Here is a 17,759-nt window from a genome sequence, read left to right as displayed (position 1 = left end):
TCTGGAATCTATACAGAGTCCACTGGTTGCAATCATTAACAACTTGTGGATGGATTAAGGGATGTTAAACACTCGCATGACTTCGGAAATGGAATGTCCCGTCATCTGGGGCCCACTATCATGCCTCGTTTGAACTCACTTTGCCTTGCCATGAGCCCGCTGGCTAGTGTTTAGCCTCATTCACAAGATAACATATCATACCTTACACAGGTGTGGGCGTTCCTGAGCATCACCTGTGGTAACGCCACTTCATCATCAATTTACATACTGCTATCCCAGAACGTTTGGCATGTCAGTGTTTTAATATACATGTTCCTACAGCATTTTGGATGTTGGAATTCAGCCCCGAAAATATCTGAGGGTCCCTTGACTGTTAAATCCTTGAAAATCTCACAATGTCAAATTCTGAACAAACAAAAAGGAGCCCCAAGTAGAATATATGCACGTTTTATCTATTCTTTATAGTAGAACAGTCTCCTCTGTAAGAACATATTACATTTTGATGGGTTCATACAATTCTGTAATTATTTTCTGCTAATTAGCAATCTGTATACTACCGTCTAATGAGTATTTAGCACATTACCAGCGAGACGGGCGCAATTGTTTTTTAAACAGGTTGGTTTCTGCTCGTAGGGAAAATAAAGCTGTGAGATGAAGTTCAGAACCACCTGCAATGTTTACAGGTCTCAAGACAGACTCGGAGGCTGTTACATTAAGCTCCCGTCCCCTCAACAACAAAGAGTAATTAAAGTCACAACTGCTACTAACAGATTAAGATCACTTAATATTTCTATGTTACAAAGTCCACATCTGTTATTAAACGTGGCTTGTTAAGCTGGTATGATTTTATTCTGTATGTTTTCCCCTTCATGCCTCACAATGAAGAACAGATTTCATTAGCACTCTTGTGCTCAAAATCATCCGTCACACTACAGATAATACAGCGCATCGCCGATGTACACGAATCAGAAAAGAAGGTGCTAGAAACGGAAGAGGAAGTGGAGCTACTCCAGCGAGGATCCAGTGCGAAAAAATAAACGGGGTGTTTTTCTTTCTTTTTAAGTTCTTTCAAGAGGTGGTTCTATCTTGTGTGGTAGAAGGAGATGCGTGCATCAAAACTACAGGTGCTGACGAATCAGTAACTGTGCAACCAATATTGGTTGTCCAGCCAAACAATGAGTGAGAGGAAAAAGACAAAAAACTAATAGGGTGACAATCTTGTGCTGCATTTCTTTACCTAAAAGAACAACGCTTTTATTCAAATATGTGCACATTTTTCTAAAAAAAAAAAAAAAGGTTGCGCCACCCTATCAGTTTTTTGACTTTTTGCTTTCACTCTATGTACAAAAATATAACTACTATAATACAGCCTCCTATATGCAAGAATATAACTACTATAATACTGCCCCTATGTACAAGAATATAACTTCTATAATACTGCCCCCTATGTCCAAGAATATAACTGCTATAACACAGCCTCCTATATACAAGAATATAACTACTATAATACTGCCCCCTATGTACAAGAATATAACTACTATAATACTGCCCCCTATGTACAAGAATATAATACTATAATACTGCTCCCTATGTACAAGAATATAACTACTATAATATTGCACCCTATGTACAAGAATATAACCACTATAATACTGCTCCCTAAATACAAGAATATAACTATTATAATACTGGCCGCATGTACAAGAATATAACTACTATAATACTGCCCCCTATGTACAAGAATATAACTACTATAATACTGCCTCCTATGTACAAGAATATAACTACTATAATACTGCCCTCCTATGTACAGGAATATAACTACTATAATACTGCTCCCTATGTACAAGAATATAACTACTATAATATTGCTCCTATGTACAAGAATATAACTACTATAATACTGCCCCCTATGTACAAGAATATAACTACTATAATACTGCTCCCTATGTACAAGAATATAACTACTATAATACTGCCTCCTATGTACAAGAATATAACTACTATAATACTGCTCCTATGTACAAGAATATATATAATATTGCACCCTATGTACAAGAATATAACCACTATAATACTGCTCCCTAAATACAAGAATATAACTATTATTATACTGGCCGCATGTACAAGAATATAACTACTATAATACTGCCTCCTATGTACAGGAATATAACTGATATAATACTGCTCCCTATGTACAAGAATATAACTACTATAATACTTCTTCTATGTACCAGAATATAACTACTATAATACTGCCCCCTATGTACAAGAATATACCTACTATAATACTGCCCCCTATGTACAAGAATATAACCACTATAATACTGCTCCCTAAATACAAGAATATAACTATTATAATACTGGCCGCATGTACAAGAATATAACTACTATAATACTGCCCCTATGTACAAGAATATAACTTCTATAATACTGCCCCCTATGTCCAAGAATATAACTGCTATAACACAGCCTCCTATATACAAGAATATAACTACTATAATACTGCCCCCTATGTACAAGAATATAACTACTATAATACTGCCCCCTATGTACAAGAATATAAGACTATAATACTGCCTCCTATGTACAAGAATATAACTACTATAATACTGCTCCTATGTACAAGAATATAACTACTATAATATTGCACCCTTTGTACAAGAATATAACCACTATAATACTGCTCCCTAAATACAAGAATATAACTATTATAATACTGGCCGCATGTACAAGAATATAACTACTATAATACTGCCCCCTATGTACAAGAATATAACTACTATAATACTGGCCGCATGTACAAGAATATAACTACTATAATACTGCCTCCTATGTACAGGAATATAACTGATATAATACTGCTCCCTATGTACAAGAATATAACTACTATAATACTTCTTCTATGTACCAGAATATAACTACTATAATACTGCCCCCTATGTTCAAGAATATACCTACTATAATACTGCCCCCTATGTACAAGAATATAACCACTATAATACTGCTCCCTAAATACAAGAATATAACTATTATAATGCTGGCCGCATGTACAAGAATATAACTACTATAATACTGCCCCCTATGTACAAGAATATAACTACTATAATACTGCCCCCTATGTACAAGAATATAACTGCTATAATACTGCCTCCTATGTACAAGAATATAACTACTATAATACTGCCCCATATGTACAAGAATATAACTACTATAATACTGCCCCGTATGTACAAGAATATAACTACTATAATACTGCTCCCTATGTACAAGAATATAACTACTATAGTACTGCCTCCTATGTACAAGAATATAACTACTATAATATTGCACCCTATGTAGTGGCCCACTACATCTATTCCTGGCCCCCTCAGTTATGTCATACATGTCATGTCTCACATTGTTGCGCTGTGCAAAAGTTTTTGGTCATTTTGTTATGTGTATTGCACAGCTGCAGCATGTGATGGGTTAAAGGGGTTGTCCCGCGCCGAAACGGGTTTTTTTTTTTTTCAACCCCCCCCCCGTTCGGCGCGAGACAACCCCGATGCAGGGACGTACAGAAAGCTTACCGGAGCGCTTACCTTAATCCCCGCGCTCCGGTGACTTCTATACTTACCTGTGAAGATGGCCGCCGGAATCCTCTTCCTCCGTGGACCGCAGCTCTTCTGTGCGGTCCATTGCCGATTCCAGCCTCCTGATTGGCTGGAATCGGCACGTGACGGGGCAGAGCTACACGGAGCCTGCATTCTGCACGAGCGGCTCCATTGAAGAGAGCAGAAGACCAGGACTGCGCAAGCGCGGCTAATTTGGCCATCGGAGGGCGAAAATTAGTCGGCACCATGGAGACGAGGACGCCAGCAACGGAGCAGGTAAGTAAAAAACTTTTTATAACTTCTGTATGGCTCATAATTAATGCACAATGTACATTACAAAGTGCATTAATATGGCCATACAGAAGTGTATAGACCCACTTGCTGCCGCGGGACAACCCCTTTAAGTGTTTGCAAAAGCCTGCAGATTGCCTGTGAATGTATCAGTTTATGTCCTGTCACACGGTGTGATTATAAATGGAAGTGTCTGAGAGCGGGAAGAGTTCCATGTCTTCTGGATTTCTGACCAAGAGTGCCAGCTACATGAGGCTACCTCCGACCCTCATGTAGTGAAGAATAGAAGAAGAAGAGAGGTTTCCCTGGATTGACTGTTCTAGCATGACAGAAGAGTGAGCCCAAGTAGAGTGAGAAAGCGTGAGCAAACTGTGAGTGAGTTGTTCCCAAGGCCCAGTGCAGAGTTACTCGTCTTTAATTCACACATCCTGTGTCCTGAAGCTAGGTACGCGCCTTCAGTTATTCACACATGGGTGTCCTAAAGTCAGGGATCCCCATGTAGAGGTACTCTTACTCAAGTCTGTCTAAATGCTTACACTTAGAACATTGTTTATTCTGCCTTAAAGCCCATTTAGACACAACAATAATCGTACAAAAATGTTGCTCAAGCGACTTTTCAGCAATCACCTTGCACTGCCAGTGGAGGATGCAGAAGACAAATGGGGTGTCCCCGCTTGTCTTCTGCAGACAGCTGTTCCCCCGCTCTGAGCGCCCAGCTGTCATACAGCCGAGCGCTCGGAGCGGAGGATGCAGAAGACAAGTGGGGCGTCCCCACTTGTCTTCTGCATCCAGCTGTTTTCTGCACGGAGCGCCCGGCTGCTATACAGCCGAGCGCTCTGAGCCGGGTATGAAGAACAGAGCTAGACCGCTCTGTTCTTCATACCCAGCCTGTCATCAGGGAGCGGGATACAGCTGAAACAGTAGTATCAGCTGTATCCCGCTGTAAATCCCTGACAAGGCTCATCATCGCCTTTCAGCACGCTGAAAGACGACGATGAGCGACGGGGTAACGAAAACTGCACAATGTAAGTGCAGTTACACACAACGATTATCGCTCAAAAGACGGCTTTTGAGCGAATTTTGAGCGATAATCGTTGTGTCTAAATGAGCCCTTATACTGTCGGAGGTTTATTCAAGTAAAGTTTTGCCAGGCCCTGACCATTCCCAGGGACCTGAGGTTATATCTGTCTGCAGCTCCTTTATTCTGCGCCGAAGGTCATTCGGGTGTGTGACCAAAACGATGGTGTTACCCGTGACAATACCTATCCCTGTTCTACCGTTCATGCTGGGGGTGTCTGGAAGAGGCCCAGCTTTGTCCTGGCTGAGGCTACGTATGTTCCTCTGGGAAGGAGTGTAGTAAGTGCCACAGTGACAAGCCAGCATCTTACCCTCCACACTCCTCAACGTACGTCCTGTGTCTGGGGTCAACCTACGGGATGCTGCACCTATGTGCAAGAGTAAAACTACTATAATACTGCCCCCTATGCGCAAGCGATTCTGCTTTGAATAGGTATGGAAATATGCACATCTAACTGCAGTTAAGAAAAGTTAATTTAAGTAATTCAATATATTAACTCAACAGATTAAAAATATGTAGGGGTGTGATTGTAGATGTTTTGTCCACTTTGTGCATCAGGGATGGCTCATTTATAAGACACCAGAGAAGGCTCAATAAAGTAAGGATCAGACTCTCATGGAGTGCTCTCTGTCTTGTGGAAGAGACATGCTGGAGTCACGAGCCTTGATGAAGGTATGCCATTAAAGTTGAGGCATTAGGACTGTGTGGGGTGAGGTTTACTTTGTTGTATTAGTTAGAGGCCAGCTGTTTTTTTTGTAGTCATGGATTAAGAAAGTTTGCAAACAGCGTGAATAATGCTGTGTCGAAATGTAGCAAAATAAATGCTTGTAAAGTCAATTTTAAAGAGAGGCTGTTGTGGACGTGAGTTCCTGATGTGTTGCCATCCATCTTATTTGGAAAAGATGGTGGTCCAAGTGTGACTAATCCCCCAAATAGTTACAATGTATATTATTTCCCTCTGCTCCTTTTTGCTTCTGTACCTACTTGTAAGTAGCGTTTGCTCGAGAGCTGTGTATGAAGAGGAATCATCGTCTCCTCAGGGACTGATCACTATTTGGTTCCCTCAGAACAGGTTTGATCACAGGGAGAAAAGTTAGTTTTGGGATTGACATTGTCTTGGATTTTAACAGAAGGGAAAGAAACAAGAGTTCATTATAATCGCTTTTGAAGCCACCCGGAATCCCGCAGGAGCAGATGTCAATTTTCATAACATTTTTCAATTTCAAGTTGAGCTAAAACACAAATAGTGAAATCAGTTTTTACGGATTCATTTGTACTTTACAGAGGTTCAGCTTCCATGTCACTGGCATTAGTGCAAAAGAAACATGTCAGCTGTCTACCTAACCACCAGTTACCTGACATGCACTGAATGATGACAAGTCACCACTTCCCTATAACCTTTCTCCTGCGGCTCAGTGGAATAAGGAGCCTCCAGCAATTGTGATGCTTGTTGCAATTGCTACATTTGCAAACCCAATATCTAGCCTACTAATACTGGTTTTTCTACATTTTAGGTATTGCTGGATGGATTTACCCTCAGTTCCCATTCTCTTGCCTTCCCATGTTGTTGCTCACTTGCATACAATGGTGCAGTTTCCTGAAAAACTGTGGAGTATGGGCCCTTGCACAAGGGCCAATAAATCGTTCAGATTTTTCATCCAATGCGAATCTGAAGGATCATGGCTCAGTATAAATGCATGCCCCAACTGAAAGGCGAACCACAATCTGTTCTCTTCTTGTTCGTCGTTCAGTTTCTGCACAAAGTATCAGCCTGTGTAAACAGGCAGTTGTATATTAATAAATAACTGCACTCTTAGGGCATTTACCCACTAGCACTTCTTTTTCGCTGCGATTTCGCTGCATTTTTTCCCCCCCAAATGTCAATGGGACTTTGTAATGTTAAAACTGCAGCGCACAAAAATCGCAGCAACGCAAACCTGAGATTTTTGTGCGATGCAATTTTAACAATAGAAAGTCCCATTGACATTCGGTAAAAAAAAAAAAAAGGCAGCGAAAAAAAAAAACGCTAGTGGGTAAAAGCCCTAACTGTGAGTGGTGGTGGACAGGCCGGAACTATCCCTGGACCACTCTGTCTCCATCCACTAATTCCTGTGTGAAAGCATTGGAACAATTATCGCTAGGACGACCTGTCAGACATCTGCATCCAACAGGTTGCCCCATGTACAAGGGCCCCAGGATTGGCTGATACACCTTTGGGGTAAGAAACAGAGCTACCGGGGAAAAAATGCCTGGTATGTGGCGCAACCTGCCAATAAAGATGGTCCCTCACAGCATCATAAATATTTAAACTTTTATTTAAAAATTGCCATCATTTAAAAGTGTTGTGACACACGAGGCCTCTTCATCAGTACAGCTGAGATACAGGTGAAGGAAGTTAATGATAATGTATATACATACACCAATTCCCCAAGGGACTAGTATGAGAGGCGCCTGTCACAGAGGCTGTGGGTGTACCATTAAATAATAACATGGTAGGCATGGAGGCGCAGTATATTACGCCTCCTTGCTCTGCATTTTTTTATTGGCAATTTTTAAATAAAAGTGTCATCTACATTGATGATCTTGTGAGAGGCAAGGTTTATCTTCACTTTACATTGCATACTAGACATTTTTTTTGCAATAGCTCTGTCTACTTTATGCCCATCCGTCCTGGGTGAGGCATCCAATCTGGTGCACAGCACCATCACTTCAATTTCTTTCTCTGACCTGCAAAACAAAAGAGTGCAACCTTGATCCTATATATATGCTAAGTAGCCGTGAACCATCTGATTAACAGTTCCCTTGCTGTACAGGTTCAATCTGTCTTCCACCCTCCATTGGCACAAAACAAGCCCCTTGGCTAATGATTGGCACCTCCTGTTCCCTTGAGCTGGCAATATCATGCATTCCATACACTGTGATTGTTCATACACAGTGAATTTCTCAGCTGTGATCATTGGGCTTTCTGATACCACATACATGTGCCGATTCTGGAAGTGCAGCACCGTGTATGGAACGTACAGCATCTTGAACTGGAGACAATAATCATTTGCCAACGGCCATGGTTTGCATTGATTGTGAGGAGAGAGTTCAGACCAGTCAAGCAAATCAGCAACCCATCAAATATTTTACAACCAGTTGGCATATCACGTGCTCCATGCTAAACATGGCTTTCAGTGCATTGGAGTGACTATGAAAAAATAAGATATGGTTAGACTAGTCTACATGACCCACATTACTGGTTAGTATTGGTTTAGGATGCTAATTGTAGGTGACAGACTTCCTTTCACTCTCCTATCTTACTGAAATCATACTGGAGGTTTTCGTGCAATTCCTCTTTAAATTGAAACTCCAATCTACATTGTATCAGTTTCCTGTATTGAAGTCGATACACTTTCTTTGCCTCTACACCAGGGACAACAGTAAATTCTCATTAATGGCCATTCATCTGAGTTTGGATTTTTTAGGATTGGAAACTTTTTCCCCGCTGTTTAATTCCTTTCTCCTGTGTGCCGTCTCATGGCGGGGCTCCCCATCATCTTACCGACTCTCTTCTGCATCAGCCGTTGAGCCGCAGCTGAACATTCTATATCTATTTCAAGAACAAAAGCCTTCAGCTCTCAGTCATCAGATAACCTGCCGCTCCTTCATGCGATAGCAAAACATGAAATCAATTGGATCAATATGTATGCAGACAAAAGAAATGTTTTGGCTGAAAACAAAATACTGAATAAATATTTGAACATAGGAATACTTGGACAAATGATGCATGAAGACATCCCCGTTCTGCCACTTAGACGAGGCTTCTGAGATATGAATGGGATGGGACTGGTGAGAACAGAGTGCAGTAGTGCAGATAGAGTATCTCTTTGTATTTAGGCGCTCTTTCAAGAAAGTAACATGATACTCTCTAAATCAGCCTAGACATACCCTTTAAATTTGGTCACTGCCAAGATGCCCTAATAGAAGTAAGCTGGCATTCATACTGTCCTCACCCAAGCACTACTTCCCAAGAGGCATCAGGGAAACATTTTCAACCCCTACTTCTTCCTCATTGAAGAATATTGCATTAAAAACTTCTAGAAGTGCCAATTGGTGAAGGTCTAGGGAGATAATTGCTAAACTGTAGTCCTTTTTATGATTAAATAGAATGCAGTGCCTTATGCTGAGACCTATTGACCAGTCAGAGCCACCGAAAAAACACAACATGAAATTTTGGTGGTTTGAAGGAGACTTGAGTAGTATATGGGTCCTCCTTTCACTGCATGATGTCTCAATAACAGTTGGTACAGTAGGGTATTAAAGGTCCCTCTGTAATGTGGACCATTATGGTATTACATCTGCAGAAAAACTACTTAGAAGAATGGTCTCATTATCCATTAAATGTCTAGAATACGTCCGAATACAATCAGTGATATATCACTGAGGTATGATCTGTAGTCACTACTCATTCATTTTTATGACCGCGAGTGGTTGTCTCCAAGTAGCCTTCAGGAATGCATCTTGAGCTGGAAGGAAACCTGTGCTTAAGTAAGTACTGGGGGAAAAATATATAATGATTGTATATTCTAGTGTTCTTCCACAGCAATATCATTCATTAATAAATATGGAACACATATTCTAGGCCAGAGATGGAATGTGAACCTCCCTGGCCTTGATGAAAAGTCCAGAAAAAGGGTCCCCCATATACTATGCTTTTTACACTGTATGTCCCCTTTATTAGAGCCCCAGGCCCTGTCATGAATGGACTAGTTTTCCGTGATTCGGTTTCAGTGGGAATCCATATTAGATGGGAAAATCGAGCGATTTGAGTGACTTTCATCGGTGCTAGACTAGCCGGGGCCAGGATTTCACTGCCAACCAGTTGGAAATCAATGAACCCTTCCTGTCAGGTGTCAACAGTTCATGCTGATGGAAAAGGAATATTGGTATGTGGGAATGTTTTCTTGGCCCCATGAAGAATTGCTGCAGCTTTGAAGGCCTAAGGAGGTGCAACGTGCTACTAAATGGGTATCTCTATAATAAAATGGCCGTTTAGTGTATGCATAACACTGGTGTCTTCTTATATGGCACAGAGGTCTTTGGGGAGGCACCAGAATCTGGGTGTGACTGCTACCCTCTAAAGTTTCGCCCCCGGCCGAAGTCCTTTTTAAAAGGACTATATTACCATTTTTTATTAATTAAAATCAGATATAGAAACATGTTTTTTTCTGATAGTAGAATTTTTTCATTCTGTTGCCTGTACATGACTATGAGGGTGGCCATCTTTCCTGAGCTACATTTAACAGCATTTAGAGATGTGTTTTACAGCAGCTTCATGGGCCATTCACACAATGGACAAGAGGACACCCATTAACTTGTATGGAGTCTGTTATAGGCATTTTCTGTGACCCATTTTCTGTGACCAGTACATTGTGCAGGGAGGGGAGTAGATGGTTTCAGCTGATCACCTATTATGAATGGCGGACCTTGTGTTATCTACACATAGGTGTCACCTCTCAGTGTAATCCTGCCTGTGATGTTAGTGAGATGACGGCTGAGAAGTTTTCTCTACAGATCAGGACATATCAGACTAGTATTAGGCTCTGTGGTCAATGTGAAAGATGTTTAATCTTTTTATACAGATTGTGAGGAACGTGTAAAATAAATACTCCAAAAATTCTTTAAAAATAGCTTTAACACAAAAATGTGATTTAGGTAATTTTTGGATGACTCCTTACCTTTAATGCCAGCACCTTGACACATGAAGGCCCTTATATGTGTCCATAAAAAATACAATTTATATTTCTTTTCTTCAGGCTTTTCTATGAGTGCAAACAACAGACAAGATGACAGTAAAAAGACTTGTACTCACCAAAAAGAGCGAGCGAAAGCTGCTGAGATCTCCAAAGAATTCCTCCACGCTGACTGCTTTGGGATCGAAGGTGAAGTACTCTCCCAGGTTATTGTAGAGCTTGTTCATGTTGTTGTACATGTTGGAAAGCTTCTCGTATTGCTCTCGGGCACTCTTTGCAAAGGTGTAAGTATTTGTTAAGCAAAACCACTTAAATTCATAATGTTTTCTACAAACTCAAGCGCCACACCGCCTCTTCAAGTCAGATCAGATGTATTTATACTGCTTAGAAATGATGGAGAATAAACTTTTTATCAGGACTCTTTCCATAAGAATGATTGGTGTTTGTTAGGGAGCTGGTTAGTTGTCTGTTCTCAAATATAGCAGAGATGAATTTGTCATTGGACTGTTACTATTGTGCTACGTGCTCTTGTGTACTGTGTGGCAGAAGGAGACAGAGGAAAACTCTCTGATGTCTTCCTGAACTTCAGCTCCATGAAGGAGGAAAAGAAACTTTATGTTATGCTGGGGAAAGAGGAAACACATGGGCCGCAGCAGCACAATATCTTAGTAATCTTGTGAGGGACGTTTCTCATAAGCATACCTAAAACGAATAAAATAAAATCCTCCTTGCCAATTCCAAAATTCCATTAGTTCATAAAATGTATCTTACTAAATGGTTCTAAAATAATGTTTCAACAGGATATGCAGTGACAAGAACATGTAAGACTTATTTTGAACCTCGCATGTAGTTAGATACAGTTCATGGGCTAATGGAATTTTGCAATTAATAAAAAAGATTTTAATTTCCTTATTCAGGGTGTACTTATGCGAAACTTCCTTTGCAAGCTTACTAGCAACTCTCTCCTAGCTCCTCTCCCAGGATTAATAAGGAGCTCAATGCTACATTGGTGGTGGGTGAGCTTGTACATATTGTTTCATTTCTTGTTACAGTATGTTAGCGGCTGCCATGGACTTCTGTACCCCCTACCCTGGATGTGTTCCTCAAATGTGCAGCCATAATCTCTTCGTGCGAACACTCTATCCATTTAATGTTTTTTTGTTCCTGCCAATAAAGCTTCTTTGTATTTGATTAAGGAAAAGAGAGAGATAGAAAGAGAAGAGAAAAGAGAGAAAGGGAGAAGGCAAAGGAGAGAGGAAGAGGAAAGAAAAAGAAGAGAGAAAGAGGGAAGAGAAAAGAGAAAGTAGAAAGAGAAAGAAGAAAAAAGAGAGAAAAAGAGAAATGAGACAGGAAGAGTAAAGAAAAAGGAGAGAAAAAGAGGGAAGAGAAAAGAGAGAAGAGAAAGGAGAGAGAGAGGAGAGAGAAAGAGAGAAGAGAGAGGAGAAAGAAAAAGAGAGAAGAGAAAGGAGAGAGAAAGAAGAAAAAAGAGAGAAACAGGAGAGAAAAAGAGGGAAGAGAAAAGAGAGAAGAAAAAGGAGAGCAAGAGAGAGGAGAGAGAAAGAGGAAAGAAAAAGGAGAGAGAAAGAGAGAAGAGAAAGTAGAGAGAAAGAGAGAGAAAGAGAAAAAAATAAAGAGAAACAGAAAGGAGAGAGAAAGAGGAAAGAAAAGGCGATAAAGGTACCCTGCACACGGGCGGAAATTCCGCGGCATGATTTCTAACAGAATTTCTGCCCGTGATCGCCTGCAGAGGACTGCATTACAAAACGCAATCCTATGCAGACGGCCTCGCTTTGTCCACGTGAAAACACACGCGGAAAACAAATCGAGGCATGTTCTATTTCTGTGCGGGTCTCAGTAGTTATGCGCTGGCTCCGCTTTCCACATTCGCCAGCTGGCCGGCAGCCGGAGCATAGAAGGAGACGGAAGTCGCCCGGAGCAGGTGAGCTGCAGGTCTCTGCAGCGGCTCGGGTCCGCATTCCGCTGCGAGAATTCTCGCAGCAGGATTCGACCCGTCCATCTGCAGGCGGCCAAAAAGAGGGAAGAGAAAGGAGAGAGAAAGAGGAGAGAAAAAGAGGGAAAAGAAAAGAGAGAAGAGAAAGGAGAGCGAGAGGAAGGAGAGAGAAAGAAAAAGAAACGAGAGAGAAAGAAGAAAAGGGAGAGAGTAAGAGAGCGAGAAGAGAAAGAAGAGAGAGGAAAGAGAAGGAGATAGAGAGAAATAGAGAGAAAATACTGTGGATGAATAGACAGAGAGATAGAAATAGACAGGGACATACGTATAAAGAAATATATCGTATAGCTACATCTACCACAGACAGATTTATGTCCTCATTGTTATATAGAAAATGTTTTGGCTTCATTCATGATCTAATCACCTCCCCTTATAGCGGATGTCCTGCTGTTATACAGAACATTGTCATTGTGTTGGCTTACAGTAAGTGAATTCTAGAAACACGCCGTACTTAGGGCTTATCATCCGTGTATTGTCCGAGAGTAGAAGTGATGCATCCATTGCAGTCAATGGGACTATTCAGACATGCATTGTTTTTTTAACACAGACTAATGGTCCATGTAAAAAAAATTACAGCGTGTTCTACTCCAGTCCAAATTTTCAGAGGACAGTCGCCAATTCAAATCAATGGGAGTGCAAAAAAATGGAGTGCACACAGGAGCCTGAGATTTGTTTGCGATCCGTTTTTTTGTGGATTACTGCTAGGCAACGCTAGAAATAAAAACGGGAGCTCCTAGGGTTTTTTGTGTGTATGTGTAAGAAAAACGGACGATACGAGAAAGATAGACATACAGACAGATACAATGCATAAGGCTGACATACGAGAAACGCGCAAATTACAATTGTTCTGTTTTAGTACGGATGAGAATCGGACACGCTCATCTGAATAAGGCCTGACTGATGCAAAGATGCAAGCGCAGGCAGAAACAACTCCCAGCAGCATGCAGAAAGGTTATGTGGGGAACAGGTGCAAAATACTGATAAACATGCACTACAGATGTGCAGATAGATGAGGCCAATCACATGGATACATGTAGCGCACCATGCAGGCTTCCGGCTTATTAGTTGCACCCATACTATCAGGTCAGGCCGTCTGTCCCGCACCTTGTATTGTATACACTGCTTACAGTCACTGCTGTATATAGGGAATGTTCTACAAGTTGTCCGCACGGGTCATTACTTGGCCTTTGTAATTGAAAATCTTTATCACTAAATAGATGCAAAATAAATACAAGAGGAAACAGGAAAAGAAAATGTAGAACACTGAACAGGATCACGCACTGCCGACCGTCAAGGAATCCGCTACTAAATGCTTAGAAGCCTGCAGAAAAAAATGTTCTAACTTGCAAGTTTTACCTAATCCAGTTTGTTTTTCTCCAAATGATCAATATATAATCTGAACCATGACATCATAAAGTGGTGATATATGACTGATACAATGCACACAATGCTGAGCGTACCCGCTGCTGATTACAGTGGAAACTGAAGAATTCTGATCAGAAATCATTCAGTGACTAATGATGAACGAACTTTTGAAAAGTTCAGTTGAACTTGCTGTTTGAAGTTTTTCAAAAAGTTTGGTTCAAACTAATTTGAACTGAATTTTAAATTCACCCAAGTCCCCTAAGCATGGTGCTTAATACTAAGAGCCACAAAATAGTTTTATACAGGGCTTTTATGGCTCTTAGACACTTATATACATCAGTGTTCAGGTCTCGTGCTGAGCAAACCCAACAAAGAGAACTGTGCTAAAACTCAATTTGCATTTGTGCCAAACCAAACTTTTAGCATAGTTCCCTTTGAAACAGGGTTCTACTGGTTTGGTTCACTAATGCTATCAGTGACATTCACATTCATCTCAGTCTGCTTAGAGTATTCTTCTGGAAATCTCTTAGCAGTGCCAAAGGGGTTTGAACTTTCTGTAGGTTTTGGAAATTAGTGGTGGACAATAGCAAAGGTAATGATGCACAGGTATCTATAGTATATTATGTTGACTGGATTCCTCCCTTAAAGGGGTTGTCCCACTTCTAGCTGTTTTGCTGCAGGAAGCAGCTTTGTACATTGCACAGTGGCCTGGGTTGGCACTGCAGTCCCATTCACTTTAATAGGATTCAGCCTGCAGTACCAACACTGTGCAATGTCCAGAGATGTCTACTTACTGAAAAAAACAGCTAGAAGTGGGATAATCCCTTTAACCCTTACTGATACTTCAAATGCTTCTCCATGGAATGTGGATCGAAAGGCAGAATTCTATGTCCCATTTAGACTGATTGATACGCCTTATTTTGCCCACTTAGATGGCCATACCGCATCAGGTATAGCCTTACAGCTTCTTTTCTACTATACTGTTGAAGAAGACCATCCATTCTATCAAATATGAAAATTGGGTGTCATCTTGTAAACGCCTTTCCAATTTGATTAATAATGAGAGTCATCTTAGAATTTTTTTAGTATTTCTAGAAAATGACATCTCTCATCTTTCTGAGAATTAGTGTTGCCTTTGATCACAGACTGTAATCTTGTTACTTGTATCTAGGGTATAACTGAAGATCATCTTGACTAGATCCTTCCTTTAAGACTTACTAATATTCCCCATGGAAGGTGAAAGACTTCTTATGGAAAGTGGTGCAAAACGCACAAGATATAATTTATTTCTCTATCTTTATCCTGGCTAATTTCTCATTTTGAATACTTGTGTGGTCAGATCATATCAGATCTACTCTTTAACCTCTTGTCTACTGTTTTAGTTGAAGATGACCTCTTACTCTATCTAATACGGTCCTTTGGGGTCATCTTTTAAACACATCTTCCAATTTTCAGAAGATCGTTATTAGAAACAATGATGAATTCTTCGATGACTTTCCAGCCCATAGATTTTAAAGGGTACATCAGCTGAATCGTTATTCCCATCAAGATGTCAACACCCAACAAAAAAAATGTCAAAAATTTCACCTAATGGGTGAACAATCTGTCAAACGCTCTAATTTGAACCCCTCATCCTCTGGAACCACTGAATTGTTTTGCAATGTGATTCCACCATAGATGTTATCAGAATGGGTACTGGTTCTCCTTACAAAGATCCCGCTGAGGTAAGAAATCTTACAGGCAGTGTTCCTGAGAAAAGGTATGCAAATTAGTTCTCCTCCCAAAAGAAGAATTCTTTTTTTATTTTGTGACACATTTAGGGAACTACTATGTAAGACGATGTCAAGTTTATTAAAGAGCTTGAAACTTGACTTGGGATATCAGCTAGGGATTGGAGTCTCTGATATGGCTGATGTTTCAAGGCTCAATAATGGGTCAGACATTGACTTACAGAGTAGCTATCTGCACTAGGGAGAAGAAGGGCTATTTTGCATACCGATCTAGGAGAAAATACTTCACCAAAACTCATGTGATATCAGAATTGATTCGAAACTCATCCACTAATAGAGACTATTTCCCAGAGTCACCCACATTTCCTCCAGCAATAAGACGTCATCGTCTTTGTTCTATAATACCGGATTGTGAAAGGTAACAGTCTATTTTTATGTACTAAATTCCTTATTTCTAGGTAACCATCCTGCTCCGTCTCTTATTAATATTGAACACTCTCTTGGCGTAGAGAACATATTTCTACAATTTAAACATGTTTTTAGCACATGGTATGCAAATGGTGGAATAATCTGAAACACCATCTGCTGCCGCTCCATAAATGATTTTTTCTTTACTCTAGAAACTTGTATGGAAGTTAAAAATTTCTCTAAGAGTTTTGTAAGGAGGAAAGTTTGCTAGAAGTCATAACCTTCAATGAACAAGGTTGGTTCTAGTAGGATAGGCTGATCACATACATCTGAAGGCTTACTCACATGGGTGTAATGTTCATTTGTGTGCTGTCTGTTACAGACCGAAATCAGCTGTGCTCATCTGTATAAGGCTTATAGCAAGCATAGAAATGCTGATCAACTAACTGCCATAGAGCTGGCGTCTAGCAGAAGGATCATCTAAGACTACTCCAGATATATGGTGGTCCATGTAATGGATGAGTGTGCCAGGACTGTCTGATTGACTCTGCCTTCCGGCCTATAGAAGGGTGTACCAAACGGAGACTGCCCTTCATAAAGTCTATGTGCCCTAATAGGCTTATAGACTGGGTTCATGCTGGGCCACATGATATGGACCTTGGTTGAGGAAGAAAGAGGACGAAAAAGAAGGAGATGAGAAAGAAAAAGAAGGAGAAGCAGAAAGAAAGAAAAGAAGGAAGAATCAGAATAAGGAATAGGAGGAAGAAGAGGTAAACATGGGGTAGGAGAAAGGTAGAAGAAAGAAGGAGAAAGGATGAGGATTCACTTCTCTTGACCATATAGAGGATAGCATTCACAAAGAGTATTTCACTCTTTCTAGAGGACCTCCCTTGTCCTGTAGTACACAGACAACATTGATGTGAACGGACATTGTGTAATGCTTTGTTTCCCCTACGGAGGCACTATAGGGAAATAGAGCACTTACTGCCAGGTTTTCCTACAGATCACAATTGACTTTTGAGGGAAACTTTGTTATCAGCTTGCTGTCAAGAGTTTCATCTAACAAGTAGGGATTGTATGAGAGTAGAGAACCCCTTTATAGCCCAGAATAGCGCTGGCTGTATTAAAAGAGTTGACATATATTGCTATGCTATCTTTTCTTCCATTACAACTTTCACAATTCCTGTTATCCACCTCTGCAGAACACTTGCGAAAAGGACTTTTTCCACTTTATTATATTGTGTTTCTTTAAGTCACAAAAAAAGGAAATTTTCACACAAACACTCAGCAAACTATTCCACAAAGCCATCCATCGCTATCAGCAAGCTTTACCCTCTACCGACCCCGGGCATAACCAATCCATGTTCTATTCACAGATAGACATTAGAAGAAAACATCTTAGAAATCCACACATTCTGTGAAGATGCCTCGTAGGCTTGGAGAGTCCTGAGAAGGTCTGATGACTCCTCGGCTCACACAATTAATGTTGCAGAAAGAACAATTAATCATAACAAAGTCTAATAGAACCGACGTCTGAATTTGGAGCAAAAC

General features: G+C 40.5%; 1 protein-coding gene across 2 annotated transcripts in view; it reads right to left on the bottom strand.

Annotated features, from left to right (window-relative positions):
* DIAPH2 (diaphanous related formin 2) overlaps nt 1-17,759 on the bottom strand; it is a 1,247,874-nt gene that overhangs the window by 272,662 nt on the left and 957,453 nt on the right. For both annotated transcript variants that reach the window (XM_066581425.1, XM_066581424.1), the window contains one exon: nt 10,817-10,981. In XM_066581425.1, coding sequence (XP_066437522.1) covers nt 10,817-10,981 — 165 coding nt within the window. The remainder of the gene's footprint in view (nt 1-10,816; nt 10,982-17,759) is intronic.

Source organism: Eleutherodactylus coqui, chromosome 10 (genome assembly GCF_035609145.1).
Source record: "Eleutherodactylus coqui strain aEleCoq1 chromosome 10, aEleCoq1.hap1, whole genome shotgun sequence".
Lineage (NCBI taxonomy): Eukaryota > Metazoa > Chordata > Amphibia > Anura > Eleutherodactylidae > Eleutherodactylus > Eleutherodactylus coqui.
Note: the sequence above shows the minus strand (reverse complement) of the source record. Positions and strands in the feature narration are given on the sequence as shown.